The following is a 27,060-nucleotide window of genomic DNA, read 5'->3' as shown; positions in this document are numbered from 1 at the left end:
TTTCAAAGGTTAAAGTAATTTATTAAGTGACAAACATTAAAAACATATGCCTTTTCAAAATATACACAAGTTACTTTAGACAATATTAAGTGAAAAGATGAAAGCTGCAAGCCATTAGATTTGCAATTAAAATCAATACATTTACAGGTGTTTTGTGCAGGATAATATTGCAGAACATCATTTTATCAAGTAGAAGCCAACATTCTCCAAAAAAATGTCAAGAGAAGGAAAACAAACTGAATTTAGAATAAAGATGTTCTAAATTCAGTTTGTATTAAATGAGAGAGAGAGAAAAAAAAAAGACTTCATGGTGCATTGGCAAACATTGTTACAAGTGTACAAGATAACAGACAGTTTGGTTAACATTAACTCTGTGAACCATTCTTGGCTTGGGATGGTAAAGGTGATTGATGAAAAAAAAGTGATGTTTGCTTAAAATCAGGTTACAAATGTAAAGATTAGCTATCTAACATTGTAGCACAGGCAAGGTTATAATAATTTTCTTCCTGGTTTATAAGTGTAGAAGCCAAAATTAGGTCACCAATAGGTTCATATGTAATGTTGCAATACATGCATTTTCATAAAATCCACTAAGCTGGCCGATAGGTCTACTGAATTGATCAATTGTTCTCTTGAGTAACAGTCTTTGTCTGCAAGTCACAGAAAAAAGAAAAATTAAGCCTATAAAAACCTGTCAATTCTAAGTTGTTATTGACTTAGTTTATTGCTTAACAAAATGGGTTTTAAAACCCATATTTTTCAAATGATGGGCTAAAATGGAGGAACATCCATGACGTTTGTATTACATTCATGCTTTGTGGACAAAGAACAAACATGTACTGTGCCTTCTGCCATTTTGACATGTGGAGCAATTCTAATTGGCTGAAGACTAACATCTGTTTATGGAGAGGAGCTCTGGAATTGGCCAGGTGGGAAGAAAATCATCCACTCAGCACTGCTGGATGGAGAGATTGTCACAAATTATTTGGCCAGATCACTGTTGGTTTGGACACATTTAAAATTAATAAAGTGAAAATCTGGTATAAAGCAGCATAAATTTTGCCCAACTTTCCAGGAAATCCAGAATGGTCAACCATTAAATTAAATGTTAGTTTACCTTTTGAAACATAAGTTTCCAAATTTTACTGTAAAGCTGTACAATGAAAGGATTGATCATGGAAGATATTACAGTAATCAGTTAACATGCTGGAGGCATTTGGAATCCTCCCAAAGGGAGTTGGAGGATGGGAAATTTCTTTGGGCCGATAAAGGTTGGAATTAAGTCAGAGGCATGGTTTTCCCATTTGGACTCAAACTTTCAGAATATTACTAAGGCATAGATTGACTATTGGGAAAATTTAAACTTAAAAATATTTAAAACAAAGCAGCTGGAAAGAGTTACATATAGTTAATTAAGGACCAAGTTGACTTCATACTGAAATTCCAGTGTGTTCATTTGCTACCTTGAAATATGAAACAAATACTGCAATGCAGTGAATACCCAATTATATGTAACTAGATACAAAGTACAGGCTGCACCAATTCCTGTGACTTTTGTTGATGTCTGCAGAATAAATTGGGTAGCTGTACCTCAGCATGAACAATTGAGCCCAAGTTCAGAGCTCACCATTTAGCAGGATGAAAGTTACACAATTATGTCAACAAAAAAAAAATCATACATCTTAAAATATTCAATTCTTAATTTGAAGCATTAAAGATAATGCATAATGGTGAAGTTACACCATAAAATTACATTAAGTCATGCACCAACTTTTCAGCAGGCTTATAATACTAGTCCCAGTAGGAGTCAATACCAGATGGGAATTTCTACAAGGACTTTATTATTTAGTACTGCATGCATTTTCTTATCACCAACACCTCTCTCCCACCCCCAAAACATTTCAAATCATACAATACTTACAGGAGGAATGATTTCCCCATATTTGCTGGTAAAGGTAACGCCTACTTTCTTTTTATGCCCAGTTCTTTCATCAAAGCAGTTGCAGGAGTCAAAGGGTGGACTATACAAATGAAGGCTGACTGCCACCTCTGTATGACTCAGATTTTCAACTCTGTGCACCCCAAGTGAATCTGAAAATGAAACAGCAATTTAGATTAAAAGATGAAAATATTGGGGCATACTCAGGTCTGATGGTACTGGTGGAGGAACTACCATTTCATTGTCAAAAGTTTAACTGTAATTTCTAGGAATTGACTTGAAGTTAATTCTATGCTATTGCAAGGATACTTTCACTTAGAAGATTTTTCCTTCAATATAAAAAAGGTAGCCATGAATTTTAAGTAGTTTGAACAGCAATCAACTGGAGTCTGGGTTTTATTCTCTGCCAACCCACAAATAAAACTTAAGGGAAAGGCAACCAATAAGCCATATGAAACAAAACAGGCTCAAAACGTTGGAGATAGTAAGAATTTTCCAAAAAAACCCAATCTTGAATGGGATCTCTCAAACTTGCATTCCAAAAGAGTTGATTTCTTGTTCTCAGCACTGATAAGTGCATGATGAAAAGCTTTGGCTTTCAGTCTCTTTAGTACCTCACTCCAAAAAAAAAACAAAAGCACCATTTCCCTTAAGTTTCATTTAAAAAAAAACAAAGTTTCAGTTAGATTAATCATTTGTGTATAGGCCTGGCCTCAAATCAGACAGGTTCACTTAGAATGCAAAAGGACAAGATGAAACAACTTTTTCCACCTCATTGGTCTGCAGCAATTGAAAGAACCAATTCCACATGTCTTTTAGGACTTGGCCAGCTGAGAAAAGAGTGGCTTGGTAACATTTATTTTGCAGGTGGACATGGAATTCCTTACTCAGTAAATTGCACTAATACCATTCTCAAATGGTTCTTTCAAATGGTGGGTTCAAATTGGAGTACAAGTTCATGAGGTGGGGATTGTACGTGTTGATCAGCAGGAAAAAAAAGTTTCTTGACCATCCATCCATGACTGACATTGTAAGATTTTGAATCAGAATGGAGGAGTTACAGGGAACTTCCTCCTGACTATATGCCATTGTGTTGCCAACTCTGGAGTAGCAACCCTCAAAAGGGATGAGATATCCATGGATGGAAACACTGATAATTAGTAGATCATATGTTAAAAAGATTTTGGGGTTGTTAACCTGGCAAACTAGGGAGCCCTGGCTGACAGCTAAATAGGAGATTCAGAGTCTCCTCATTCTAGGAGGTGGCTTGGGAGTCCATATACTGGGTGTAAATAAAGGGTAAATTGGTGACAGAATACCAGCCTCTGCAGTTATTTCAGTACAATTCTGGACCATGACAAAAGTCAGGTTGGTGTTTACACAAAAACTTGAAGAATGGAGGAGAGCATTAAAAGTTGGCTTAAATACATTGAGATAAGCTAATTCAAAAACTTTAGAATACAGAAGAATAAAAATGTTTTGTTTTAAAAAAGAAGAAACATTTCACAAGATAGGAACACAGGAAGAATTCCCCCTTCATTGCCCTAAAACAGTGGGCACAGATGTTGTAACAGAAACCTTAGGGCAGATGAGTGTCCTAAAAATAAAGGAGTAGGCTTGATTGAAGAACAAACCAATTCTGTTGACTATGATTTTGAATAGCTCCATTTGAAATTAGCTCAAAAAAGCATCCTACGGTTAGGAAAAGTAATGGCCTTGGATGCCTTTAAGGGCTTATGCCCAAAACGTCGATTCTCCTGTTCCCTGGATGCTGCCTGACCTGCTGCGCTTTTCCAGCAACACATTTCCAGCTCTGATCTCCAGCATCTGCAAACCTCACTTTCTCCTGCCTTTACACAGCCCAACAAAAATAAAAAATATTAAAAAGGTCAGGTACACTTTGGAAAAATGTAAAAATCATGCTGTTGATACTACATGAAACCTAGAGAGGCCTAGTGAGGAGAACCTTATAACAAATCAAGTCAGAAGGGTTTGGTAGCTTCAGTTATTAAACAACAGTATTACGTTAGAGGGGTGTTTCCTGTATAGATTACAGAGCAAGCAATCTCCTGCAAACTTAAATACTATGACACATTATGGTACATTTTGACTGGCAAAAAAAATGTGATGTGCCCTCAAGAGCTTGGGAACTGTCATGATTGGAACAGATTTACTATGTCCACACCTCTTAAAATTCAGAAAACAAAATGGATCAGCAATTTTCAGTTCAGAAACAAAACTTGTTCCACAGCCACTTGCTGTTTAAATAGCCATTATTTGTATTGCCAAGAGGTTTGTTTTGGCAACTGAGGCCATTATGAACATTGGTCAGGATTTCAAATGTGACAAATCACTTATCCCAGCAGCAAGCTGTCCAGTTTGATTGACAGTTTTATGGACAGGTTAGGGATCATCGGCCTTTGATAGATTACTGGCTAAATCATTTGTAAAAACAAGCCAGTGACCAGTTAAAGGGGTGGGGAGGGAAAATACCAAATAGGATTAATTTCTTATAGGTTTAGAGGTGATGTACTCCTGAAAGTTTGATTAGGTTTGGCTTATATTTGTCAGCATTGAAGATGGAGAGCTGACTGTTAAAATATGTCAAAAAAATTCTTATTGGAATTCAGGGTGGGTACGGGAAGGTAGTGTCCCATTGTGGGAGGGTCTAGGGACTAGAGGGCATAATCTCAAATTTAAGGGGAAAAAAGTGTTACCCATCTAACGATAGACATGAAAGAGGGTAGCAAGTTTCTTAATGACTTAGCCTTCTGCAGCAGGAAATAAAGTATATTCAAAATGGAAACATTTAAATTGGTACAGGAATCAGGGTTATGAGAAGGCAGGGATGTGGAGTTGAGGATTCAGATCAACCAATGTCATTTAAATGGTGGAGTAAACCGAATTGGCTGGATGGCTTATTTCTGTTCATACGTCTATGGTCTTGCAGTTTTAATTTTAAAATATGCCATTGCAATTACACATTGGCTAACCAGTTTTAACACTATGCTGCACACCTCTGGACCATACAAGAGTTGAACAGAGGTCTCTTGGTCAAGATGTATAGACACTACACCACTCTTCCATTGTAATTACATGGTCTGAAGGCTGGAGGTCATAATTATAGGGCAAGTGGCAATGGAGGATATAGTGATACATGGATATTGAAAGAGCAGTGAAGGGTTAGGGTCACAAGGCTCATTTGAGTCAGTTAATCTTGGCACCATCGTAATGTGACAGTGCCATGAACACTTGACCGTTTACCTCTAGGGAGACAATGTGGTAAATCACAAAGTAATTGTAGGTTTAATTAAAATAACTTTAAAAAGTTAGTTACCCACTTACTCAAGGTTCAACATGAAAATCCAGCCTCAAACTAACATTAATTGGTCAACACTTCAATAAAAAAAATTGTTTCTCCTACGAACCTGACCTTGAGAATTTTTTAAAACAGTTACCCACTTACTCAAGGTTCAACATGAAAATCCAGCCTCAAACTAACATTAATTGGTCAACACTTCAATAAAAAAAATTGTTTTTCACCAATATAAAATACTTTCTCTACCCACCAATTAAAAGAATACATAAAACAAAAATTTGTTACTGCAGAGACCCAGGTATGTTCTGGGTCCTGGGCCCAGATCCTACCACAGGAGACAGTGGAATTCACATTCCACTTAAAAAGAAACAACCCTGGAATTAAAAGTCCAAATTCAGACCACAAATCAATTGTTGATTGAAAGAAAAAGCCCCATCTGAGTCACTAATAGCCTTTAGGAAAGGAAACCACCATCCTTACCTGGTCTGGTGTATAAGAGAGTCCAGGCCAACAGCAATGTGGCTGATTTTCAACTGCTGTGATTAATAAAATCTGACCCAGCCAGCAACAGCCTCATCCAACAAATGAAAAAGTCAAAAAAAAACTTGATGAAAAAACTTTAATCTCAGCCACAAGTACATATTTGAGACTAAATTAAAGCCTTACCATTGATGTAAGTACATTGATTTTCTTGTAGAATGGTCTCAAGCTTCTTGTTCAGTTCTTTTCCTTTGCCATCAGGCCAGTGAAAGAGTGTTTCCTTCAACTGCCCCTGAAGCAGTTTTAAGAAGCAGTGGGAATCAGCATGATCATGGATACTGCTATAATGTGGAAAATAAGAGATTCCAGTATTGTCAAACAATGGTTCTACAAATCTTGATTAAAAACAAATCCTTCTGAGGGGAATACAAACTCAAATCAACGGAATACTCTTTTTGCTATGAAAAACCAACTTTTTGATTAGGATCAGTTTTTACATTTCAACCATTATTTTAAAAAGCAAACAGACATCATAACAGTGTACTCGAATAGTTAGATAAAGTGGCATGATGTAGCTTTGATACTATTTCCACCATTTCTCAAAAATATGGTATTAGGAGGAACATTTGAGGCCATGGACTTTCCATTGAAAACGAAAGAAAAAATATAAGCAAAAATAAACAGTTTGTCATATTTTTTGCAGCTTTACCAGAAAAAGAAGTCAGTCAATCTGCCATTGCTCAACACAGGGTACACAGTCACAAAAAGACAAACTTTTGGGAAAGAAAAAACAAGACTTAAATCAAAAGCAAAGTCATTTAAGAAGTAGCCAAGCAGAACAAGCTCAAGTTAATAGAAAGGAAAAAAGTTACAATGCCAGGTTATAGTCCAACAGGTTTATTTGGAAACACTAGCTTTCATAAACTACCTGATGAAGGAGCTGCACTCTGAAAGCTAGTGCTTTCAAACACCAGGTTATAGTCCAGCAGGTTTGAGATTTAAAACTTTGTACATCCCAGTCCAACACCAGCACCTCCAAAATCACGAAGCCCAAGTCTTTGATCAAAACAGACAATTAGTAATATTGTTCATGAGAATTAGTGGTGTAAAAAAGTAACCATCTATATGCTTCCAGTTACAATCCAGCCACAACAAAAGCAAGAAAAGCCAAACTTTTAGGTGTAGAAAAGGACTGAAGTGATTTAATAGTCACAAACAAAATACTCAAAACAGCATACCTTCCATGGCCTTCGCCCCAGCATAGTATCATCAGATTAAACTTGCCATTTCCTTCATCAACTAGATTTCTTGTGTACCTGTAAACAGGGAAGAATTATAATTAGTGTTAAAATCAAAACAATCTAAAGACATTTAAGGTGTTTACAAACCAGAAGCACAAATGTCAATACGAAGATTTTTGATTATGTTGTGCTCAACTGAGTTGGGCATGCAACACTTGATAGAAGATTCAAATATCAACATTAACCTGGAAAATCAACTTTCAACTAAAAGCTATTTCCAGGAGGGAAGATTTCAAAAAAGCCAAGCAAAACAAGTCCAATTTGAACTTTAATTTTCCCCCCTCAAAAAACAGACAGACATTCAATAATGGTTCAATGTTCAATTAATATTAAAAAAACAGAATTGAGATTTAGTTGAAAGAAGTTTTCCCTCATTTATGATTCTAGATTTATATTGTACAGAAACCCTTTTGACCCACTGAGTCTGTACCAAAGATTTACTATGCACACTAGATTGTTTTTCCTGCACTAGGCCCATATCCTTGAACATTATGACAGATGAACAGCACTGACAGACCCTTTGTCCAATTCATTCATGCCGACTGAATATCCTAACCTAATCAGTCCCATTTGCCAACACTTGGCCCATATCCCTCTAAACCTTTCCAGATGCCTCTTCAGTGTTGTAATTGTACTAGCCTCCACCACTTCCTCTGGTAACTCATTCCATGCATGCACCATGCTCTGCATATAAAAGATGTAAGGGGCAACTTTTTCATCTTTCCCCTCTCACCCTAAACCTGTGCGCTCCAGTTCTGGACTCTCCCACCCCAGGGAAAAGACTTAGATGATATTTACCCAATCCATACCCCTCATGATTTTATAGATCTATAAAAGGTCACTCCTCAGCCTCCAATGCTCCAGGAGCAAACAGTCCCAGCCTATTCACCTTATAACAAATCCTCCAACACTGGCAACATCTTTGTAAAGCTTTTCTGAACCCTTTCAAGTTTCAGAAGATCCTTCCAATAGGAAGGAGACCAGAACTACACACTATTTCAACAGTGGCCTAAGTGTCTGGTACAGCAGCAACATGACCTCCCAACTCCTATACACTGACCAATAAAGGAAAGCATACCAATTGCCTTCTCCACTGTCCTGTTTACCTGCAATACTACTTTCAAGGACTGTGAGCCTGCATTCCAATATCTTTGTTCATCAAAATTTCCTAGGACCTTACCATTATGGTCCAAGTCAATAGACAATAGGGCAGAATGGCCTCCTCCTGTACCTTCGAGCCAACACCACCATTCATTATGATCATCCTCCGTATCCTGTTCCTGCCTTATCCCCATAACCCTTGATTCCACTATCCTGAAGAGCTCTATCCAACTTGTTCTTGAAAGTATCCAGAGACTTGGCCTCCACAGCCTTCTGGGTCAGAGCATTCCACACATCCACCACTCTCTGGGTGAAGAAGTTTCTCCTCAACTCTGTTAAGGTTTGCTTTCCCAAAATACAGCACCTTGCATTTATCCAAGTTAAACTCCATCTGCCACTTCTCAGCCCATTGGCCCATCTGATCAAGATCTTGTTGTAATCTGAGGTAATCCTCTTCACTATCCACTACACCTCCAATTTTGGTGTCATCTGCAAACTTACTAATTGTACCTCTTATGCTCACATCCAAATCATTTAAGTAAGGTGACAAAAAGTAGTGGATCCAGCATTGATCCTTGTGGCACTCCACTGGTTAGAGACCTCCAGTCTGGAAAACAACCTCCACCACCCTGTCTACCTTCAAGCCGGTTCTGTATCCAAATGCCTTGTTCTCAATGTTCCATGAGATCTAACCAGTCTCCCATGGGGAACTTTGTCAAATGCCTTACTGGAATCCACATAGATCATGTCCACCACTCTGCCCTCCATCTTCTACCAAATAATCAATTAGAGACATGATTTCCCACAAGGCCTCATTGACTATCCCCAGTCAGTCCGTGCCATTCTAAATAGGTGTAAACCTTCTCCATCAGGATTCCCTCAAACAAACAACTTGTCCACCAACATTAGGCTCACCGGTCTATAGTTCCCTGGCTTGTCCTTACCACATTAGCCAACCCCCAGTCTTCTGGCACCTCACTTGTGACCATCGATGATACAAATATCTCAGCAAGGGGCCCAGCAATCACCTCCCTGGCTTCCCAGAGCTCTCAGGTACACCTGATAGGTCTGGGGATTTATCCAGCTTTATGCAGAGATATCCAGCACTTCCTCCACTGTAATATGGAGATCTTTCAAGACATCACCATCTATTTCCCTACATTCTATATCTTCTATATCCTTCACCACAGTAAACACTGATGCAAAATACTCATTTAGTATCCGCATCTCCACACAAAGGCTGCTTTGCTGATTTGAGGGGCCCGATTTCTCTCCCTAGTTACAAAACCTTTTAGATTCTCCTTAAACCTGTTTGCCAAAGCTATCTCATGTCCCCTTTTTGCCCTCCTGATTTCCCTCTTAAGTATACTCCTACTGCCTTTATACTCTGGGATTCACTCAATCCCTCCTGTCTAGACCAGAGATGCTTCCTTCAGGGACATTGGTTTTTTAAAAAGTTGGATCCCCACCTCATTTACCCTCCTTGGGTGGGTACTCTAAACCCCAACCACCCTGAGCAAAAAGGTTTCTCAAGTCTCCTCTAGACCTCCCTTTCACTAATGAGTGATCATTTCCCAGTCATCAACTCTTCAAATTAAGTCGATCAGCTTCTTTCTAGTCACCAAGTCCGTGCCCCTTGTAATCTGATACAACTTTTAAACAGAAACCTCAAAACCTCTCTGCAAAGAGAGCAACCTGAGCTCATCTAGTCTCTCCATAGCTGAAATGCTCCATAGTCATATGGAAATATACACACCTGTGTGTACAGACATAGTAACCATTAAAAGGATTGGTTTTTACTAGTGTAAAACTGAAAAGCTATTTTCAAAATCTTTTTAGTTGTGGTCTTTATATTCATAATAAAATGAAAGAGAATTCAAAATAAAAAACACATTACAAAAGGATGCCTACGTGGAAAACATCAGGAATAGGCAAACAGGTTTGGGCTCTGGAGAGAAAAGCGAAGGGGGTGGGGAAAGAGGAGAAGTAAACAAACATTGACTTGTTCTGGTGGTGCTTTAAAAATACATCCCATTTAAAATCAGAATTGGGAAGAAAGCTCATTAGCCAGAGACTAGAAAGTGTATATGCTAAGAGCAAAATACTATATATAGTTATTGAGAATCTAAGAAAAACAATTTCTCAACAGATGTTGGCACCTGCTGAATATTTTCAGCATTTACTGCTCAAGAATCTGACTTGTTACCAGAGACCACAAAAAAAAAAGTGTACGAGCCTGACAGTACGCATTAGCAGTAAGTGAAAGACATGACCAGGACAATTATATTATTTATATATAAAAAAGTTATGCAACAATAAACATTGAGGCAGGAGTGGGGAGAGCAAACAGCTTGTAAAGCTTGCAAGCTTTAAAATTTCACAGCTCATTTATTTTTGGCTTCAAGGCTTTCAAATATATGAGTCCAGAGGAAAAATATTTTGATTAATTTCCCCAGTATAAAGTGCAATCAGCACAGGAAAGGCAGCTCATTGGTGAGTAACAGATATCTAAGCAGCAAATTTACATAGTCTCAAATTAGGGGAATGGCAGAAAGGCTCATACCTGTGGAGTACACATCCTGCTGTGGGCAAACTCCTCATTAACCAGGATGTTAGAGAAAGTTTTAGTGAATGAGTTAGTGAAAGAGAAAATGTAAATAAGGAGCAGAGAAAAAAAAAGCTTAGTACGGTGAGGAATCTCAAGAACAGCCCAAAAGAAAAAATAAATACAGCCCTATTGTAGGGTGCTTGGTAATTGGAGGAAATCCTAGTTTTCTTCAAATATTGCTCCACAGCAACAGCTCAGGTTTTGAAAAAAAAAGGATTGTAAAAGCTTAGTATTTAGAAAGTGTAATGGGAGCGGTTACAAGAGAAAGCTAGTTTGATCGGTCAGACTGTTACATCTATTTGAGTTACTGGGAGCTTTAACTGCTAATCGAGTTTACAATATAGGAATACTAAAACAATTCACTAGAAGGCTTAGAATCGTAAAGTAGGCAAACAGTACCTGACAGGTCTTCAGCTGAGACAGCCACCTTTCAAAAGCCTAAAAACACACTGTCCCAATCCAAACTTTCTGAAAGCTAACAGTTAGTCACTATTAATTTTTGATCAGAATGGTGAAAAACAAATTTCACTTTTTAAAAATAGCACAATACACATTAAAGTTTAATTACTCTACCCTGCAAGGTTATCCCATTCTCCCACAGGTTCAGCTCAAAGCTGCAGATGGGGGTTAGCGGAGGTTGGGTGTGCACATAAAAAACAAACACTATCACATAGCATACCAAGTAAGGTATCCACTGGCAGTGGAATAGTTCTACATATTAGATTGTAAATTGTGTCAGTCCTGGGGATTACTGTTGTGTAGATTTCTCTCTCCAAGTGCAATTAATAAGCCGAGATGTCTAGTAAATCAGCACTCAGCTTCTGTAACCATTGCCCACACTTTTCCAATAGGAACATAGCAGTTCCGACAGCAGAGGCAGGATATAGGTCAGGACAGTGCAAAAGTCCCAATGCAGCTGATTTCTGCTGAAATCCTTCAGTGGGCACCAACTAGCATCTGAAGCCTTCTGAAAGAGAATGGCCAACTCAAAACTTGGCCAGACAACAAGGGATGCCGAATGCAATGGTTAAGTAAAACTCAAACATGAAATCGACTTAGTGCAACAGCAGCCAGCTGCTAATTATTAGCATAACCAAAAAGGCAATTATTCTGGATAAACATACTCCAACTTATCTACTAAACAAAGGCAAGCCAGACAGAAAGGCACCAGGTACTGCTACACAAAGCAACTAATAGTAGCATGCTATTTAAATGATTGACTTGTTCCAAACTCTTAAGTGCATCTCCCTGATTGGTCAGGACTATGAAGTTCTAGAACACCATCTAAAAATCATAAAACCAGGGCTGGTCTGCAAGTGTCACTGGGAATTTGGAATCGTCAGAGACCACCATAGTAAGGAGGTAGAGACCAGCTGACTAGAGAATTAGGAAGTATTGTAACCATAAAGGCCAAATAGGATTAGGGACAGTATGTTTAGTAAAAAAGGTTATTGTAACTTTGTTACTTATAAAGTTGGGACTAGAAGAAGTTGCTGCTGTTTACTTACTTATTAATGCTACTTGACTCTGATCTGCCTATATTGCTCACAAGATAAAGCTTTTCACTATGCCTTGGTAGATGTGACAATAAATTCAATTCCTTTACACTGGTACCAGCTTATGTTCATAATGACTTGTCTCAATGCAAAAGCAGTCACCTGGACAAATAATTTTCTGCTCAGTTGACAGAATGGTTTTAAAAAAGGGAGAGACTACATAACACTGTACCCCCAATTTGCTTAAAAATGTTGCCCCACCCCATCCATCTGGGACTTGTAGGCTTTGGTCTCAGTAGACCAGATCCATTTTCTTGTTATTTTTCACATCTGTCCTTTGTCACCACTTTCACTGCCTTTTGCTCTGGGGTATTCTATGCACTTGCTCCTCTTCTCCAAGAAAACCAGCATTTTCTCTTCAAATAAAATCAACCAAACTTGAATGGTTTCTCCCCAGATGCTAAAAGAAACACCTGAGTTTATCCAGCAGAGTTTGAGATTTCCAACATCCAGAGGAATGTGCTTTCAAACAATTAAGGTTAAGTTTGCCTTATATTTTATGGCCCTTTAGAAAGCCTCTTGAATAGGTTGTGGAAAGGGCAGATCAGAGCAGGACTTATATACTTCATGATAAAAAGGTCCTGGGGAGTGTTGCCAACAGAGACCTTAGAGTGCAGGTTCGTAGTTCCTTGAAAGTAGAGTCATAGGTAGACAGGACAGTGAAGGTGGCCTTTGGTACACTTGCCAGTCAGTGCATGGAGTATAGGAGCTGGAAGGTCATGTTGCAGCTGCATAGGACATTGGTTAGACCACTTTCGGAATACTGCATTCAATTCTGGTTTTCCTGCTGAAGGAAGGATGTTGTATAACTAAGATTCAGCAAAGATGTACAAGGATGGTGGACGGTTTCAGCTATAGGGAAAAGCTGAATAGGCTAGGGCTGTTTTTCCCCAGAGCAGAGGTTGAGGAATGACCTTATACATGTTTAAGATCTGAGAGGGATGGGTAGTGGGAATAGCCAAGGTCTTTCTCTTAGGGTAGGGGAGTCCAAAACTAGAGAGCACAGGTTTAAGGAGAGAGTGAAAGATTCAAAAAAGGGACCTAAAGGGCAACTTTTTCCATGGTGTGTGGAATGAGCTGCCAGAGGAAGTGGAGGCTGGTACAATTACAATAATTAAAAGGCAGCTGGATGGATACAAGAATAGGAAGTGTTCAGAAGAATAAGGACCAAATGCTGGCACATGGGACTATATTAATTTATGATATTTGGTTGGCATGGAGGAGTCTGTTTCTATACTTTACTGTTGCCCACAAAATAACAGCTTAAAAACAGTTTTAAGCTTCAAGTGCTTTCTTCAAAAGGAAGTTCTCAAAAACAACAAAGGTACTCCAGGCTTTTCACATGTGCGTATGCATTTAAAATGAAGGACATTCCTATATTCCTTTTACATGCAAGTATCCTTTTGTTTTCTTGAAGGTGTGAAAGAGCCTATTTATAGGCAGCTTGCAACATTATACAAACAAGAGAAGACCACTTGGACCTGCTACACTGTTGGAGGGGATATTGAAGCCAAAAAAAAAAAAGAGCTGGAAAATCTCAGCAAGTCTGGCAGCATCTGTAAGGAGAGAAAAGAGCGGACGTTGCGAGTCTAACTGACCCTTTGACTTTTGTCAAAGCTTTGACAAAGGATCAGTTAGACTCGAAACGTCAGCTCTTTTCTCTCCTTACAGATGCTGCCAGACTTGCTGAGATTTTCCAGCATTTTCTCTTTTGATTTCAGATTCCAGCATCCGCAGTAATTTGCTTTTAAAGAGGGGATATTGGCTGATCGGATTTTAATCAGAATTTTCATTCTTGTAGAATCACCAATCACCTTTCAGTCCTTGGTAACGAAGGATGACTTACCTCTGCCTTAAAAGTAGGCATAAAATTCTGTATCCATTGCCTTTTAAAAGGTACTGCCTCCCTTGACAAGTAATTGGCTTGACACTAGAGGACTGGAGTCAAGTCTGTATCAACTAACCACTACCTTTATTAGTTTAGCTAAAAACATTAATTCATGCCATTGGTTAGGAAAACAGGCATGCAATTCAAAACAACCCACAAATCAGATATTCCCAAGAACAGTCAAAAATGAAAACTAATACCAAGAATAGAACATCTCACTGGCCAGGGGTTTCTTCCAGACATTGGAGTCTTTTCTATACTGAAAATGTGGGTTCCACACTAGTGATGTTGCTCTCTGGAATTTCTGATAGTACATGGAAATTAATCATCCTTATCTTCCCAAACTCTCATCTTGTTCTAGTTGGTTCCCCTGCTTATCTGACAGGGGTGTCTTTCCAAAATAGGCTCACTCCAAGGACACCTTTATTTTTGCACCAAGTGAAGATTTCCCAGTCATCCCTCACAGCTGAACCAACTTAAACCAGCAGCTTAGGCTCAGGTAGCTCCAGTTCACAGCTACTGTTTTATGTGAACAGACTCTGGTCAACAATGGTAACGCCAAAAGACTTTCAACCCTCAAAAGGGTTGAAAAGTTGAATGATATGGTCATCTTCAATACTTTTTGCTTAGACACAGCATCAGTAATATACATGCTAGTCACAGCCAAGACAGAGGTTAGAACATACAAGCACACAGCTTCAGTTAGGTTCTTTGTCTTTTGTGCTTGTCTAGTTATTAAAGATTGAAGCCATTGATGAGTTTAATATTTGATAGATCTAATTGCTATATCAGGTAACTGAATTTGTACAAGTTGAGATATGGATTTTCAGCTTGTGCAATGAGTAAAATGGATGAAATGGAGCTCTTAAATGCATCATGACCAAGTAGAAGGCCAGTGATAAGAGACTAAAGCTGGTGGTATAGCTGAAGACATTTACTTTAACTAAGCAACTGAACGTCCTCCTGGCACTGGTCATCTGTTTTGAGCAGCTCCTAGTATCTGCTGTTAGAGGGAATGGGAAATTTTTAATGACAGTGTGCTGCTGAACAACATGTCTGCCCTTTAGCAAGCCCAGGGATATGCAACAGTCACGCAATGTGGAGAATAAAAATGCAAAAGTGTAATTAGTTTTCAGGATTTTTGATTGTGAACTGAAAGAGAAGAAGATTTAAAACAGGGCAGTGGAAAGAATTGCTACACCTTTGGGGGAAAAACAGTTACTGAATCTCATTATGTGGGGCATTTACACTGCTGCTTTGTTTAAGCAGTTGGTAGGGGCAGGAAACCAGCAGGAATGCACAATGATTTTTGGCTAGTAACATAGCTCATTGAAGCCAAGTGTCATCAGCTTGACAACTATTGGAAGCTGGGTAGCTGAACAGTGTTTTGATGAATATAGAAAACAGCCTTTGGACTGCCAGGAGGGGCTAGTTGTGGGTCATTGCATTGAAAATACCCAAAGTTAGATTTTTCTCCCACCAGTTGTTCCAAATTGTTGCCTCCAACTAGCAGCTGTAGTTTTTTTTCCCTTTCTATTCGTTTATTGAACTGGAGGTCACTGGCTGGGCCAGCCTTTATTGCCCAAGGTGGTGAGCTGCCTTCTTGAACCAGTGCAGTCCATGAGCTATAAGGAGACCTACATCACTGTTGAGAGGATTCCAAGATTTTGAACCAGTGACACTGAAGGAACAGGAATATATTATCAGGTTAGCATGGTGCTTGTGTGGGACTTCCAAGCCTTGTGTTCGAGCTTCTAGATGGTTGTGGTGATGGGTTTATAAGATGCTGTCAAAGGATTGTTGAAAAGAAGGTTAGACTTTTAACTAGGGGTATATGTTGATAGTTCATTGCTTGAGCTTAGAATTTAGATAATTACAAGAACATATCCATATTTGCCATTAGTTTGATTCAATATGGACATCAAAAATCAAGGAGGGAATGTGCACCGTGGGCAATTTTCTCACTTCTACATCAAATCTTGCCTTATATATTTGTACATCTTGATTCTGTTAGAGATGCTACAGTCCATTGCTCCTTGCTCATTCAAGGTTTTTAATTTTAATGCCTGTCCATCTCATTTTTCAGTGAAGGTCATACACCCAAAAATAATGATGTCAGTTGCGGTCAGGTGGTGGTTTGACTAAGAGTACTACAAAATGTAGTGAATGACAAACTGAGTAAGAGTACTTCACAAGACAAATAGCTTAAGAGCTGTAAGAAACAGACTCAATTTAAGCTTAAATGAGAACTCTGTGGGAAGCTAGAGAAGTGATTGCTGGGCCTCTTGCTGAGATATTGTATCATAGATAGTCACAGGTGAGGTGCTGGAAGACTGGAGGTTGGCAAACATGGTGCCATTGTTTAAGAAGGGTGGTAAGGACAAGCCAGGGAACTATAGACTGGAGAGACTAACCTCTGGTGGGCAAGTATTTGGAGGGAATCCCGAGGGACAGGATGTACATGTATTTGGAAAGGCAAGGACTGATTAGGGATAGTCAACATGCCTTTGTGTGTGGGAAATAATGTCTCAAACTTGACTGAGTTTTTTGAAGTAGTAACAAAGAGTATTGACAAGGGCAGAGCAGTAGATGTGATCTATATGAACTTGAGTAAGGCATTTGACAAAGTTCCCCATGGGAGACTGGTTAGCAAGGTTAGGTTTCACGGAATACAGGGAGAACTAGCCATTTGGATACAGAACTAGCTCAAAGGTAGAAGACAGTGGTGGCAGTGGAGGGTTGTTTGTCAGACTGAGGCCTGTGACCAGTGGAGTGCCACAAGGATTGATGCTGGGCCCTCTACTTTTTGTCATTTACAGAAGTGATTTGGATGCAAGCATAAGAGGTACAATTAATAAGTTTGCAGATGACACCAAAATTGGAGGTGTAGTGGACAGCGAAGAGGATTACCTCAGATTACAACAGGATCTGGACCAGATGGGCCAATGGGCTGAGAAGTGGCAGATGGAGTTTAATTCAGACAAATGAGAGATGCTGCATTTTGGGAAATCAAATCTTAGCAGGATTTATACACTTAAATGGAAAGGTTTTCAGGAGTGTTGCTGAACAAAGACCTTGGAGTACAGGTTCATAGCTCCTTGAAAGTGGAGTTGCAGGTAGATAGGATAGTGAAGAAGGTGTTTGCTCAGAGTATTGAGTACAGGAGTTGAGAGGTCATGTTGCGACTGTACAGGACATTGGTTAGGCCACTGTTGGAATAGTGCGTGCAATTCTGGTATCCTTTCTATCAGAAAGATAGTGTGAAACTTGAAAGGGTTCAGAAAAAATTTACAAGGATGTTGCCAGGGTTGGATTTGAGCAATAGGAGGCTCAACAGGCTGGGGCTGTTTTCCCTAGACCGTCAGAGGCTGAGGGGTGACCTTAGAGGTTTACAAAATTATGAGGGGCATGGATAGGGTAAATAGGCAAAGTCTTTTCCCTGGGGTCAAGGAGTCCAGAACTAGAGGGCACAAGTTTAGGGTGAGAGGGAAGATATATTTAAAAAAAAAAAAGACCCAAGAGGCAACTTTTTCCACAGAGGTTGGTACAGGTATGGAATGAGCTACCAGAGGAAGTGGTGGAGGCTGGTACAATTGCAACATTTAAGAGGCTTTGGATGGGTACAGGAATAGGAAGGGTTTGGAGGGATTTGGGCCGGGTGCTGGCAGGTGGGACTAGATTGGATTGGGTCATTTGGTCAGCGTAGACGGGTTGGACCGAAGGATGTTTCTATGGTGTTCATCTCTGACTCTTCACTATAAAGACAAGAAGGTGAACTCAGCAGTACAGAAGGGTTTTCCTAATACGATAGGGCGTGTTTGTGGTTTGCAGGGGGCAGGTATCTGATTCTGATTTGAATAGCACTCTAGCCAACTTAGTGATGCCAACAGCATAGGTTCAATTCCTGAATAAGCTCAGTTCCAACAAAAAAGGAATCTCCCAACCTTTCTCCTTGCTGGAGGTGTGGTGACCCTCAGTTTAAGCCCCCTGTCTGAGAACATAATCCCATTGTCTGGTAGGGTAATGGCTGCTTAACCTTTAGGGGTAAGAGAAGGCCATTCAAACCAGTTGCACCACCTGTTTTATTTACACTGTGGGTAAAGTGGTATTGAGGGAGAACAGAAATGGGGGTGGGGTATAAAAGCAGATTAGCCATAATTAGTGAATGGAACAGTAATCTCTAGTGATGAGTGCCTAGCCCTGCTCTAAAATTTTATATTTCGATAAGATAACAAACATTCATATTTTGTTAGCTTTGTGACTTCCAACTTTAAAGCTGACTGTTGCCTACCAACCTGCTAGATTGGCTTTGTCGGGACAAGTAGAGAGTCAATTGCTACATATGACATCTACAGTGACTCCCTCAGGATATATATGCAAGAGATTCAGTGATGGGAATGCAATACAACAAAAGTAAAAGAGCCAATAAGATTCAGGCTTGTTGGCCATGATCATTTTCTGGCTCTTGCACAGCATTAGTGTTAGTTGCCACATTTTACCCCAAAACTGGTCTGTTACAGTGATGTTCTGGAACGAGTGATTGGCCAACTATGACCGACTTCCTTTCCATTGGTTAAGACTCCAGCTAGCCTAGAGCTCCCCTGCAGTCCCCTCCCACTGAAGGGAATCTCTGTGCTCCCTGCCACTAGTCAGTGTTCACCAAAGCCACTCACTTCAAGAATCCAGTTCTTGTCCTCATATCGGAGGAGGGATTAATTACTGAAAAATTTATTGCCACCAGAGGTGGTTGATGGTCTTGTGGTGCTAAACAGTCAATGACACCTGCCTTCACCTTCTGACTTCAAGTAGACAAGTGGGAATAATCATTCTTGCTTTATGGAAAAATCATACCCAGGAAAAGTAGTTGGCAAAGTTTCAGCTGCACAAGAACAGCTTGATTTTAGAAAAAAGTTGCATAGCTGTTAAAAAAAGGTGATCCTTGCCAAATCTTTAACACAAGCTGTTTTCACTTCCTACACTTCAGAAGATTGCAGACCTTGAATTTGGATCCATTTGATTTGGGCCTGACGCACACAGATCTAACTTGAGATTGGTTCAGGCACAGTACATTTGCATTTCACTTGTTCAGCCTCATGACCAAATAAAGTAGATGAAAAGGTAAAGTCACCATAGTCCTACTGGACTATGATTGCTCTCATTACAGAGATGACTCATGATGGTTTAACCAAAGCATCAACACACCCCACGTCAGGAGAGAGGTTGAGAAGGAGAATCCTTCATTGTAAGTCTCAGCTAGCACAGGAATTGAACCCATGCTGTTGGCAGCACTAACCAGGAGGATACACTTTCTTTTAAAAGAGTTAACCACATATACACAGCTATGATAGACAAAGTGATTGGGTAGGAAACTATTCACTAAGCCTCAGGAAAGCACTCATCACCAGCCACCATTAATAACTTTCCACTTCTGGCCAATCTTACCTATTCATCTCAAAATCTGTAAAGCTAATGAAGTATATAATTTTGTAAGTTTAATGCTGAGGTATGATTATTCATGAATACAAATCAATTTTGTGCCACTTTTTAAAAACAAAGTGGCAGAAAAGCAAACAAGACTTTGCACAGCATTAGGTCTCCAGACCAACAGTAGTTTGGTGAACCTCAACTGGGCAGTCTGCCTCCTTCACCGCCGCTCCCTCACCACCAGACACCTGGAGGAAGAACGCCTCATCTTCCGCCTCAGAACACTTCAACCCCAGGGCATCAATGTGGACTTCAACAGTTTCCTCATTTCTGCTTTCCCCACCTCATCCTAGTTTCAAACTTCCAGTTCAGCACTGTCCCCATGATGAAGGGTTTATGCCAGAAACGTCGATTTTACTGCTCCTCAGATGCTGCCTGAACTGCTGTGCTCTTCCAGCACCACTAATCCAGAATCTGGTTTCCAGCATCTGCAGTCATTGTTTTTACCTCATTGAAATTGGGTAAATTTGTTGCTACCGAAGACAGATCACATTTTGGAATGCAACTACAATACTTGCTTCACTGTGCAAATAATGATAACAAAACAACATTCTAGAAAGTCAAGGCCCACCCTCTGCAGATTTGCACTACTTCAGCACCAGTGCTAAGAGAGAGAACATTGAGGCAAGAAAACAACAAAAAAATTTGAACTAAAATATTCCAAAATGTCCAGTAATTTTCTAATTTTAAAAAGTTTTCTCAGGCATAGTACATAGAAGTTGCCTGTTCCCACCATAAGTCATCAATGGAAAGTTGCAAGAGAAAAAACATTCCACAACTCTTACAACAGCTACTTAGGGCCCTTCCAGAAGTTTTTCTGGACACTTGTCCCTCTCGTAGTAAAACCACTAAAGCTGAGAGACTACAGGTCAAAGGTCACATGGCAAGACCCTTTTTAAAAGCTCCAGTAATAAGCAAGACTTAAAGTGTTACTCTCAATGAGAAGGGAGCAGAGTTAACAGTTCAAATCTGCCAATTTTCATTGTCACCGACAGATTAAAGATAATACAGTACAGCTTGGCAATGTATTGTTTGTTTACTTTAGGTCTTTGTTCAAAGATTTGCTGTTGGCAAATTAGGTTTGTTCTGTTTCTAGGACTTAATCATAGCCTTTAGGAAAATTCCATTTAGCAATAACTTTAGTTCAAACTGCAGGAGTTAGAGTTTACAATTCCAGACTGACACATTCCATAAGTGGTACAAGAGTAGGGGAGGGGAAAGAGAAATATAGAATAGTATTTTAATAAAATCATCGTACCTTTTGAGTGTAAGTCCCCATGGCAGAAGGGAAGAAAACACGAAGTGAAGTGTAGCAATCAATCATTAAATACAAACAGTTTTAAAGAAACGAGTGCAGGCCACGGGTTACAAAAGTACCCCCTCGGAGTAAGAGTCATTTTTTTCTAAAATCTGTAAGAACATACAGCAATACTATTCTTTGACGTTTGGGGAAAACAGCGCGGAATCCCTGCACATTTACACAGAAAAAGAAAGTGTCCGGATCTCTCAGAGGTTCAGCCTGGCCAGTGGTCACTGTTCTGGCCACAGGCCTGTCTCACACTGCGGCTCTCTAACAGGCTCCGACAAGGGGCTGAGTATTTACCACAATCAGCCCCCTCACCGAGGACAATGCTGATAGCTCTTCCCTCTCCTATCCCTCACCTGTACTTATCAAACTTCGCGTATTTCAACCATTCTGAAGGGTCACTCTTATATGATTCCAGCATATCCCGCACCTCGTCCACGTCAATCTTATCATTCTCAAAAATTTGATGCAAAGCCCGAATTAAATCCGCCAGACTCGCCGATTTCAGTTTTCCTGCCTGCTCCATTGCTTCTAACAATACGACTCCCCCTACAACTCTACAAACCAGCTTCCTGCTATTTATCGATCCAAGCATTGCAGGACCAACCACCATTCAGGGGAGGGCTTAATTTCGTTCACTGAATAATTTAGGTTTTCCAACATTTCAATACATGACGTGGAAGACATATGAGTTGATAAAGCAATGTAGTTGCATATTACCATATATAATGAAACCGTCATCTCCCTTAGATACATTAATAACGAATCTGTACACAATCACCCCCTTTACGATAAAAGATGTGACTGGGAACGGCTAAAGTTCGCAATGTAATGAGATGATTTAAATATGCATTACACAGCTGTCAAAGTCACAATAACAATTTGTACTTCTAAAATATGTTTAACAGAGTGGGACAGTCCATGGCACATTCATAGAAGTGTTACTAAATACAATTTGATATTGAGACCCTGAAGAAGACATTATGACAGGTCACCAAAAGCTCGGTCAAATAGGTGAGAAGCAACTTGAATGAGGGGGGAAAAAAATTCGAATTCCAGAGTTTAACGCTCAGGTCATAGGAGATATAGCCACTAACATTGGGTAGTTTGAAACACGTAGTTAGACAAGATTCTCTCCACAATAATGTTTCACGGCCCTTCGCAGAAGCAATAGAAAACAAATTATGATGCCAATTATCCATGAAACGATTAAATACGAATCACAACTTGCAAACGTTGTACATTCCATGATCAAACAATAACATTTCTGCCAATTGCCAAATTCAGCGTTTAACATTTCTGTACAAGTACCACACAAAAACATATATTTTATAATAACTAGATTTTCAAATTCTGCTGTCATTTCTGAATGAAGATCGGGTACTTTGCTTATTTTGCTAAATAGTACACTTTAGAAAATATAAAAATGGAATTTATTATCCTAACTCTGTATTAGAGGAAGTGGTGGAATGGTGATAATGACTAGTAATCCAGAATCAAAAAACAGATACTGCTGGAAAAGCTCAGCAGGTCTGGCAGCATCTGTGGAGAGAAATCAGAGTTAACATTTCCAGTGGAGTGACCCTTCCTCAGAATTAATGGTAGCTAGGGAAACATCAGTTTATGTGCAGAAGATAGGATGTGGGTGCTGGGTTGGATAATGAGTAAACAATGGGTGGGGATAGAGCCCCCGGAGAAAGGACAACATTTGGACAGACATAACGATCTGGCTAGCGGGATGAATCTTGGGGCTCTATTTCCATCTATCCTTTACTCCTTACCTCCTTTCCCCCACCCTATCTTCTGCATATAAACTGACATTTTCTTAGCTACCATCAGTTCTGTGGAAGGGTCACTCGATCGGAAACATTAACTTCGACTTCTCTCCACAGATGCGGCCTGACCTGCTGAGCTTTTCCAGCAACTTCTGCTTTTGTTTCTGATTGACAGCACTCGCAGTTTTTTCGGCTTTTACTTAGTAATCTAATAGTCTAAGCTAATGATCTGAGGGCTGGCATTCGACTCTCATGGTGGCAGATGGTGAAATCTGAATTCAACTAATAAATATGGAATTAAAACTCTAAAGATGACCATTAAACCTGTGCCAATTACCATAAATCCCATCTGGTTCACTAGTGTCCTTTAGAGAAGGAAATCTGCGAAATGTACCTGGTCTGGTCTGCTTGGGATTCCAGACTCTCAGCAATGTTGCTGACTCTTAGGTCTTGCAAAATAGCCCAACAGCTACACAAACTACCATTATCTCTAACAAAAGGAATGAAATTGGACTGAGCACCTAGCATCCACGTGGCACCAGAATCAATCATGGCAAACACACTCCTATTGATCTTGCAAAGTCCTTCTTAAAAACATCTTGGGCCAAAATTGGAACAGTTGTCCCCAAGACTAGTCAAGTAAAAGCCTAGCATGTCATACTTGCAGATGTGGGCGGCATGGGTTCAATTCCCGCCTCAGGCAACTGTCTGTGTGGAGTTTGCACATTCTCCCCATGTCTGCGTGAGTTTCCTCCGGGTGCTCTGGTTTCCTCACACAGTCCAAAAATGTGCAGGTTAGGTGAATTGGCCATGCTAAATTGCCCGTAGTGTTAGGTGAAGGGGTAAATGTAGGGGAATGGGTCTGGGTGAGTTGATCTTCGGAGGGTCGGTGTAGACCTATTGGGCTAAAGGGCCTATTTCCACATTGTAAGTAATCTAATCTAATCTAATCATAATATCTCACCAAAAATGTGCAGGTTAGGTGAATTGGCCATGCTAAATTGCCCGTAGTGTTAGGTGAAGGGGTAAATGTAGGGGAATGGGTCTGGGTGGTTGATCTTCGGAGGGTCAGTGTAGACCTATTGGGCCAAAGGGCCTATTTCCACATTGTAAGTAATCTAATCTAATCATAATATCTCAGACACCACCATAACCATCCCTGAGTATGTCTTCTCTCAACGGTAAAACAGACCCACCAGAGATGGTAGCACAGTGGTAAACAGTCAAGAGGGAGTAGACCTGGGAGTCCTCAGTTTTGGCAGCGGGCTCCATGTCAGTCCTCATGACAAACATAGAAATGGACAAGGAAACCTCCTGCTGGTTACCCTCTACTGCACCACCCCCCTCAAAACAGATGAATTGACTCTCTTTAACGTTGAATGCCAATTGAAAGAACTGAGCATGGCAGGAGCACAAAATGTATTCATGGTGGAGGATTTCAATGTCCATCACCAAGAGTGGTTGATGGCACCATGACTGATTGAGCTGAAAAAGGCCTTAAGGTCTGTAGCAGATGGTGAGGGAACCAACAAGAAGGGTAAAAAAAAACCTAATTAACCTCATTCTCAGCAATCTGCCTGTCATAATAAGGTCTCATCTTCATACAGAACATACCCTCCATTGCGTTTCGTGGCACTCCAACGCTAAATGTTTTAGTTTTTGAATAGACATAGCAAACCAAAACTGGCCATCCATGAGGTCTGGTAGGACATGAATGACTGCAGAATTGTAGTCAACAACATTCTGCAATGACCTCCCCTACATCGTAAAGTCAAACGTGAGGATATTTAATGATCATTGGCACTCTTGAGATATTAAAACTGAATTGCCAATGTAGTGTGAGCTTTACCTCCAGCAGGATATTTATACCTGATATGGAAATGCTTATGTTAGAATGAGAGCATGGGTAATGTGGTAATTAAATATTCAACAGATGTTTGTTATAACTCCTGATGTATACAAATATTGCAACCTCCAACGCACTGCATCCACCTGGACACCCCACACTGGCCTATTACCTGCCCTCGACCTCCTCATTTCCAACTGCCGCCGGGGCATTAACCGCCTCAACCTGTCTACCCCCCTCCCCCACTCCAAACTCTCAACCTCACAACGCGCAGCCCTCCAATCCCTCTGCTCCAAACCCAACCTCACCATCAAGCCAGCAGACAAAGGGGGCGCAGTGGTAATCTGGCGCCCTGACCTCTACACCACTGAAGCCAAACGCCAACTCAAGGACACCTCTTCCTCATGATCATTAAACATCCTCACGTTTGACTTTACGATGTAGGGGAGGTCATTGATGTTGCAACTGAAATTGTTGGGATACTAGGACACTACACTGAGGAACTCCAAAAGAACTGAGATGACTGATCTCCAACAACAAGAACCAATTCCTTCAATCCACATATGATTCCAACAATTGAAGAGTTCTTCCCTGATTCCCATTGACTGAAGTTTGTAAGGTCTTCTTGATGTCACACTCAGTCAAATATAGCCTTGATGTCAAGGGCAATAATTCTTACTCCTGGAGTTCAGCTCTTTTATCAATGTTTGTACCAAGGAGGTATTGAGACAGGAGTTAATTGACTCTGGCAGAACCCAAGCTAGGCATCAGTAAGCAAGTTATTGCTGAAGACATGTTGCTTGATATTTCTGCCAATGACCACTTCCATCACATTGCTGATGATTCTTAGTAAAATGATTTGGCAGTAATTGCCAAGTTGGATTTGTCTTGCTTTTTGTGAACATAGTGAGACAGTTTTCCATAATTCACTCTAACTTGACATCAAAAACTGGGCAAAGGCAAAAGCTATGGTCACTGACAACATTCCAGCAAGAGTACAAAAGTTTTGTGCTCCATGACTGTGCTCATTTCCCAAACAATTTCATTGCAGCTTTATTACTGGTTTTAGTATTAAAACTACATTGAAATTGCATGTTATGGAGCACTGAATTTTGTATTCTTGCTGGAATGTTGGCAGTGCCCATAGCTTTTGCCTTTGTCCAGTTTTGATGTCAAATAGAGCAAATTGAATTGGCTAAAGACAGACATCTGTAATGCTTGGGATTTCAGGAGGAGGCGGAAATGAATCATCTACTTGGCATTTTTGTTTAAAGATAGATGGAAATATATCAGCTTTGTCTTTTGCATTGATGTGCTGGGCTCCCCAGCTTTTTAATTGTCCACCCTACCATTTGTAACTGGATGTAGTAGGATGGTAGAGATTAGATCTGATCCATTGGTTGTGGGATGGGTTGTGGTTGTGGGATTATGTAATGTGTGTTGCATGTACTATTTGGCATGGAGATGGTACTGATTTCATGCTTTACCATACTTGGTACTGCTTCTGGCAAGCCGTTCTGCATTGAGCCAGGTTTGAACCACTGGCTTGGTAATAATTGTTGAATGGGGGACATACTCGCCATGAGGTTGCAGAATGTTGTTGACTATAATCCTGCAGTCATTCATGTCCTACCAGACCTCATGGATGGCCAGTTTTGGCTTGCTATGTCTATTCAAAAACTAAAACATTTAGCATAGTTGGAGTGCCACGAAACGCAATGGAGGGTATGTTCTGTATGAAGATGAGACCTTATTATGACAGGCAGATTGCTGAGAATGAGGTTAATTAGGTTTTTTTTTTTACCCTTCTTGTTGGTTCCCTCACCATCTGCTACAGACCTTAAGGCCTTTTTTAGCTCAATCAGTCATGGTGCCATCAACCACTCTTGGTGATGGACATTGAAATCCTCCACCATGAATACATTTTGTGCTCCTGCCATGCTCAGTTCTTTCAATTAGCATTCAACGTTAAAGAGAGCCAATTCATCTGTTTTGAGGGGGGTGGTGCAGTAGAGGGTAACCAGCAGGAGGTTTCCTTGTCCATTTCTATGTTTGTCATGAGGACTGACATGGAGCCCGCTGCCAAAACTGAGGACTCCCATGTCTACTCCCTCTTGACTGTTTACCACTGTGCTACCATCTCTGGTGGGTCTGTTTTACCGTTGAGAGAAGACATACTCAGGGATGGTTATGGTGGTGTCTGAGATATTATGATTAGATTAGATTACTTACAATGTGGAAATATACCTTTTAGCCCAATAGGTCTACACTGACCCTCCGAAGATCAACTCACCCAGACCCATTCCCCTACATTTACCCCTTCACCTAACACTACGGGCAATTTAGCATGGCCAATTCACCTAACCTGCACATTTTTGGACTGTGGGAGGAAACCGGAGCACCCGGAGGAAACCCACGCAGACACGAGGAGAATGTGCAAACTCCACACAGAGAGTC

At 40.2% G+C, this 27,060-nt stretch overlaps 1 protein-coding gene across 2 annotated transcripts; it reads right to left on the bottom strand.

Annotated features, from left to right (window-relative positions):
- On the bottom strand, nucleotides 1–21,561 carry LOC122560454 (cysteine dioxygenase type 1-like). 2 transcript variants are annotated; one of them, XM_043711090.1, is made up of 5 exons: nucleotides 21,339–21,556; nucleotides 6,977–7,054; nucleotides 5,925–6,079; nucleotides 1,922–2,091; nucleotides 1–650 (listed from the first exon to the last, which is right to left on the bottom strand). In XM_043711090.1, the coding sequence occupies exons 1-5, from the start codon at nucleotides 21,506–21,508 to the stop codon at nucleotides 621–623; spliced, it is 603 nt and encodes a 200-aa protein (XP_043567025.1). In that variant the 5' UTR covers nucleotides 21,509–21,556; the 3' UTR covers nucleotides 1–620. The 2 variants fall into 2 exon arrangements, with proteins under 2 accessions (XP_043567025.1, XP_043567030.1); XM_043711095.1 differs by lacking the exon at nucleotides 1–650 and adding an exon at nucleotides 5,739–5,830 and having other exon boundaries at nucleotides 1,952–2,091; nucleotides 21,339–21,561.
- Nucleotides 21,562–27,060: the final 5,499 nt, after the last annotated feature.

This window comes from Chiloscyllium plagiosum, chromosome 2, assembly GCF_004010195.1.
Source record: "Chiloscyllium plagiosum isolate BGI_BamShark_2017 chromosome 2, ASM401019v2, whole genome shotgun sequence".
Lineage (NCBI taxonomy): Eukaryota > Metazoa > Chordata > Chondrichthyes > Orectolobiformes > Hemiscylliidae > Chiloscyllium > Chiloscyllium plagiosum.
Note: the sequence above shows the minus strand (reverse complement) of the source record. Positions and strands in the feature narration are given on the sequence as shown.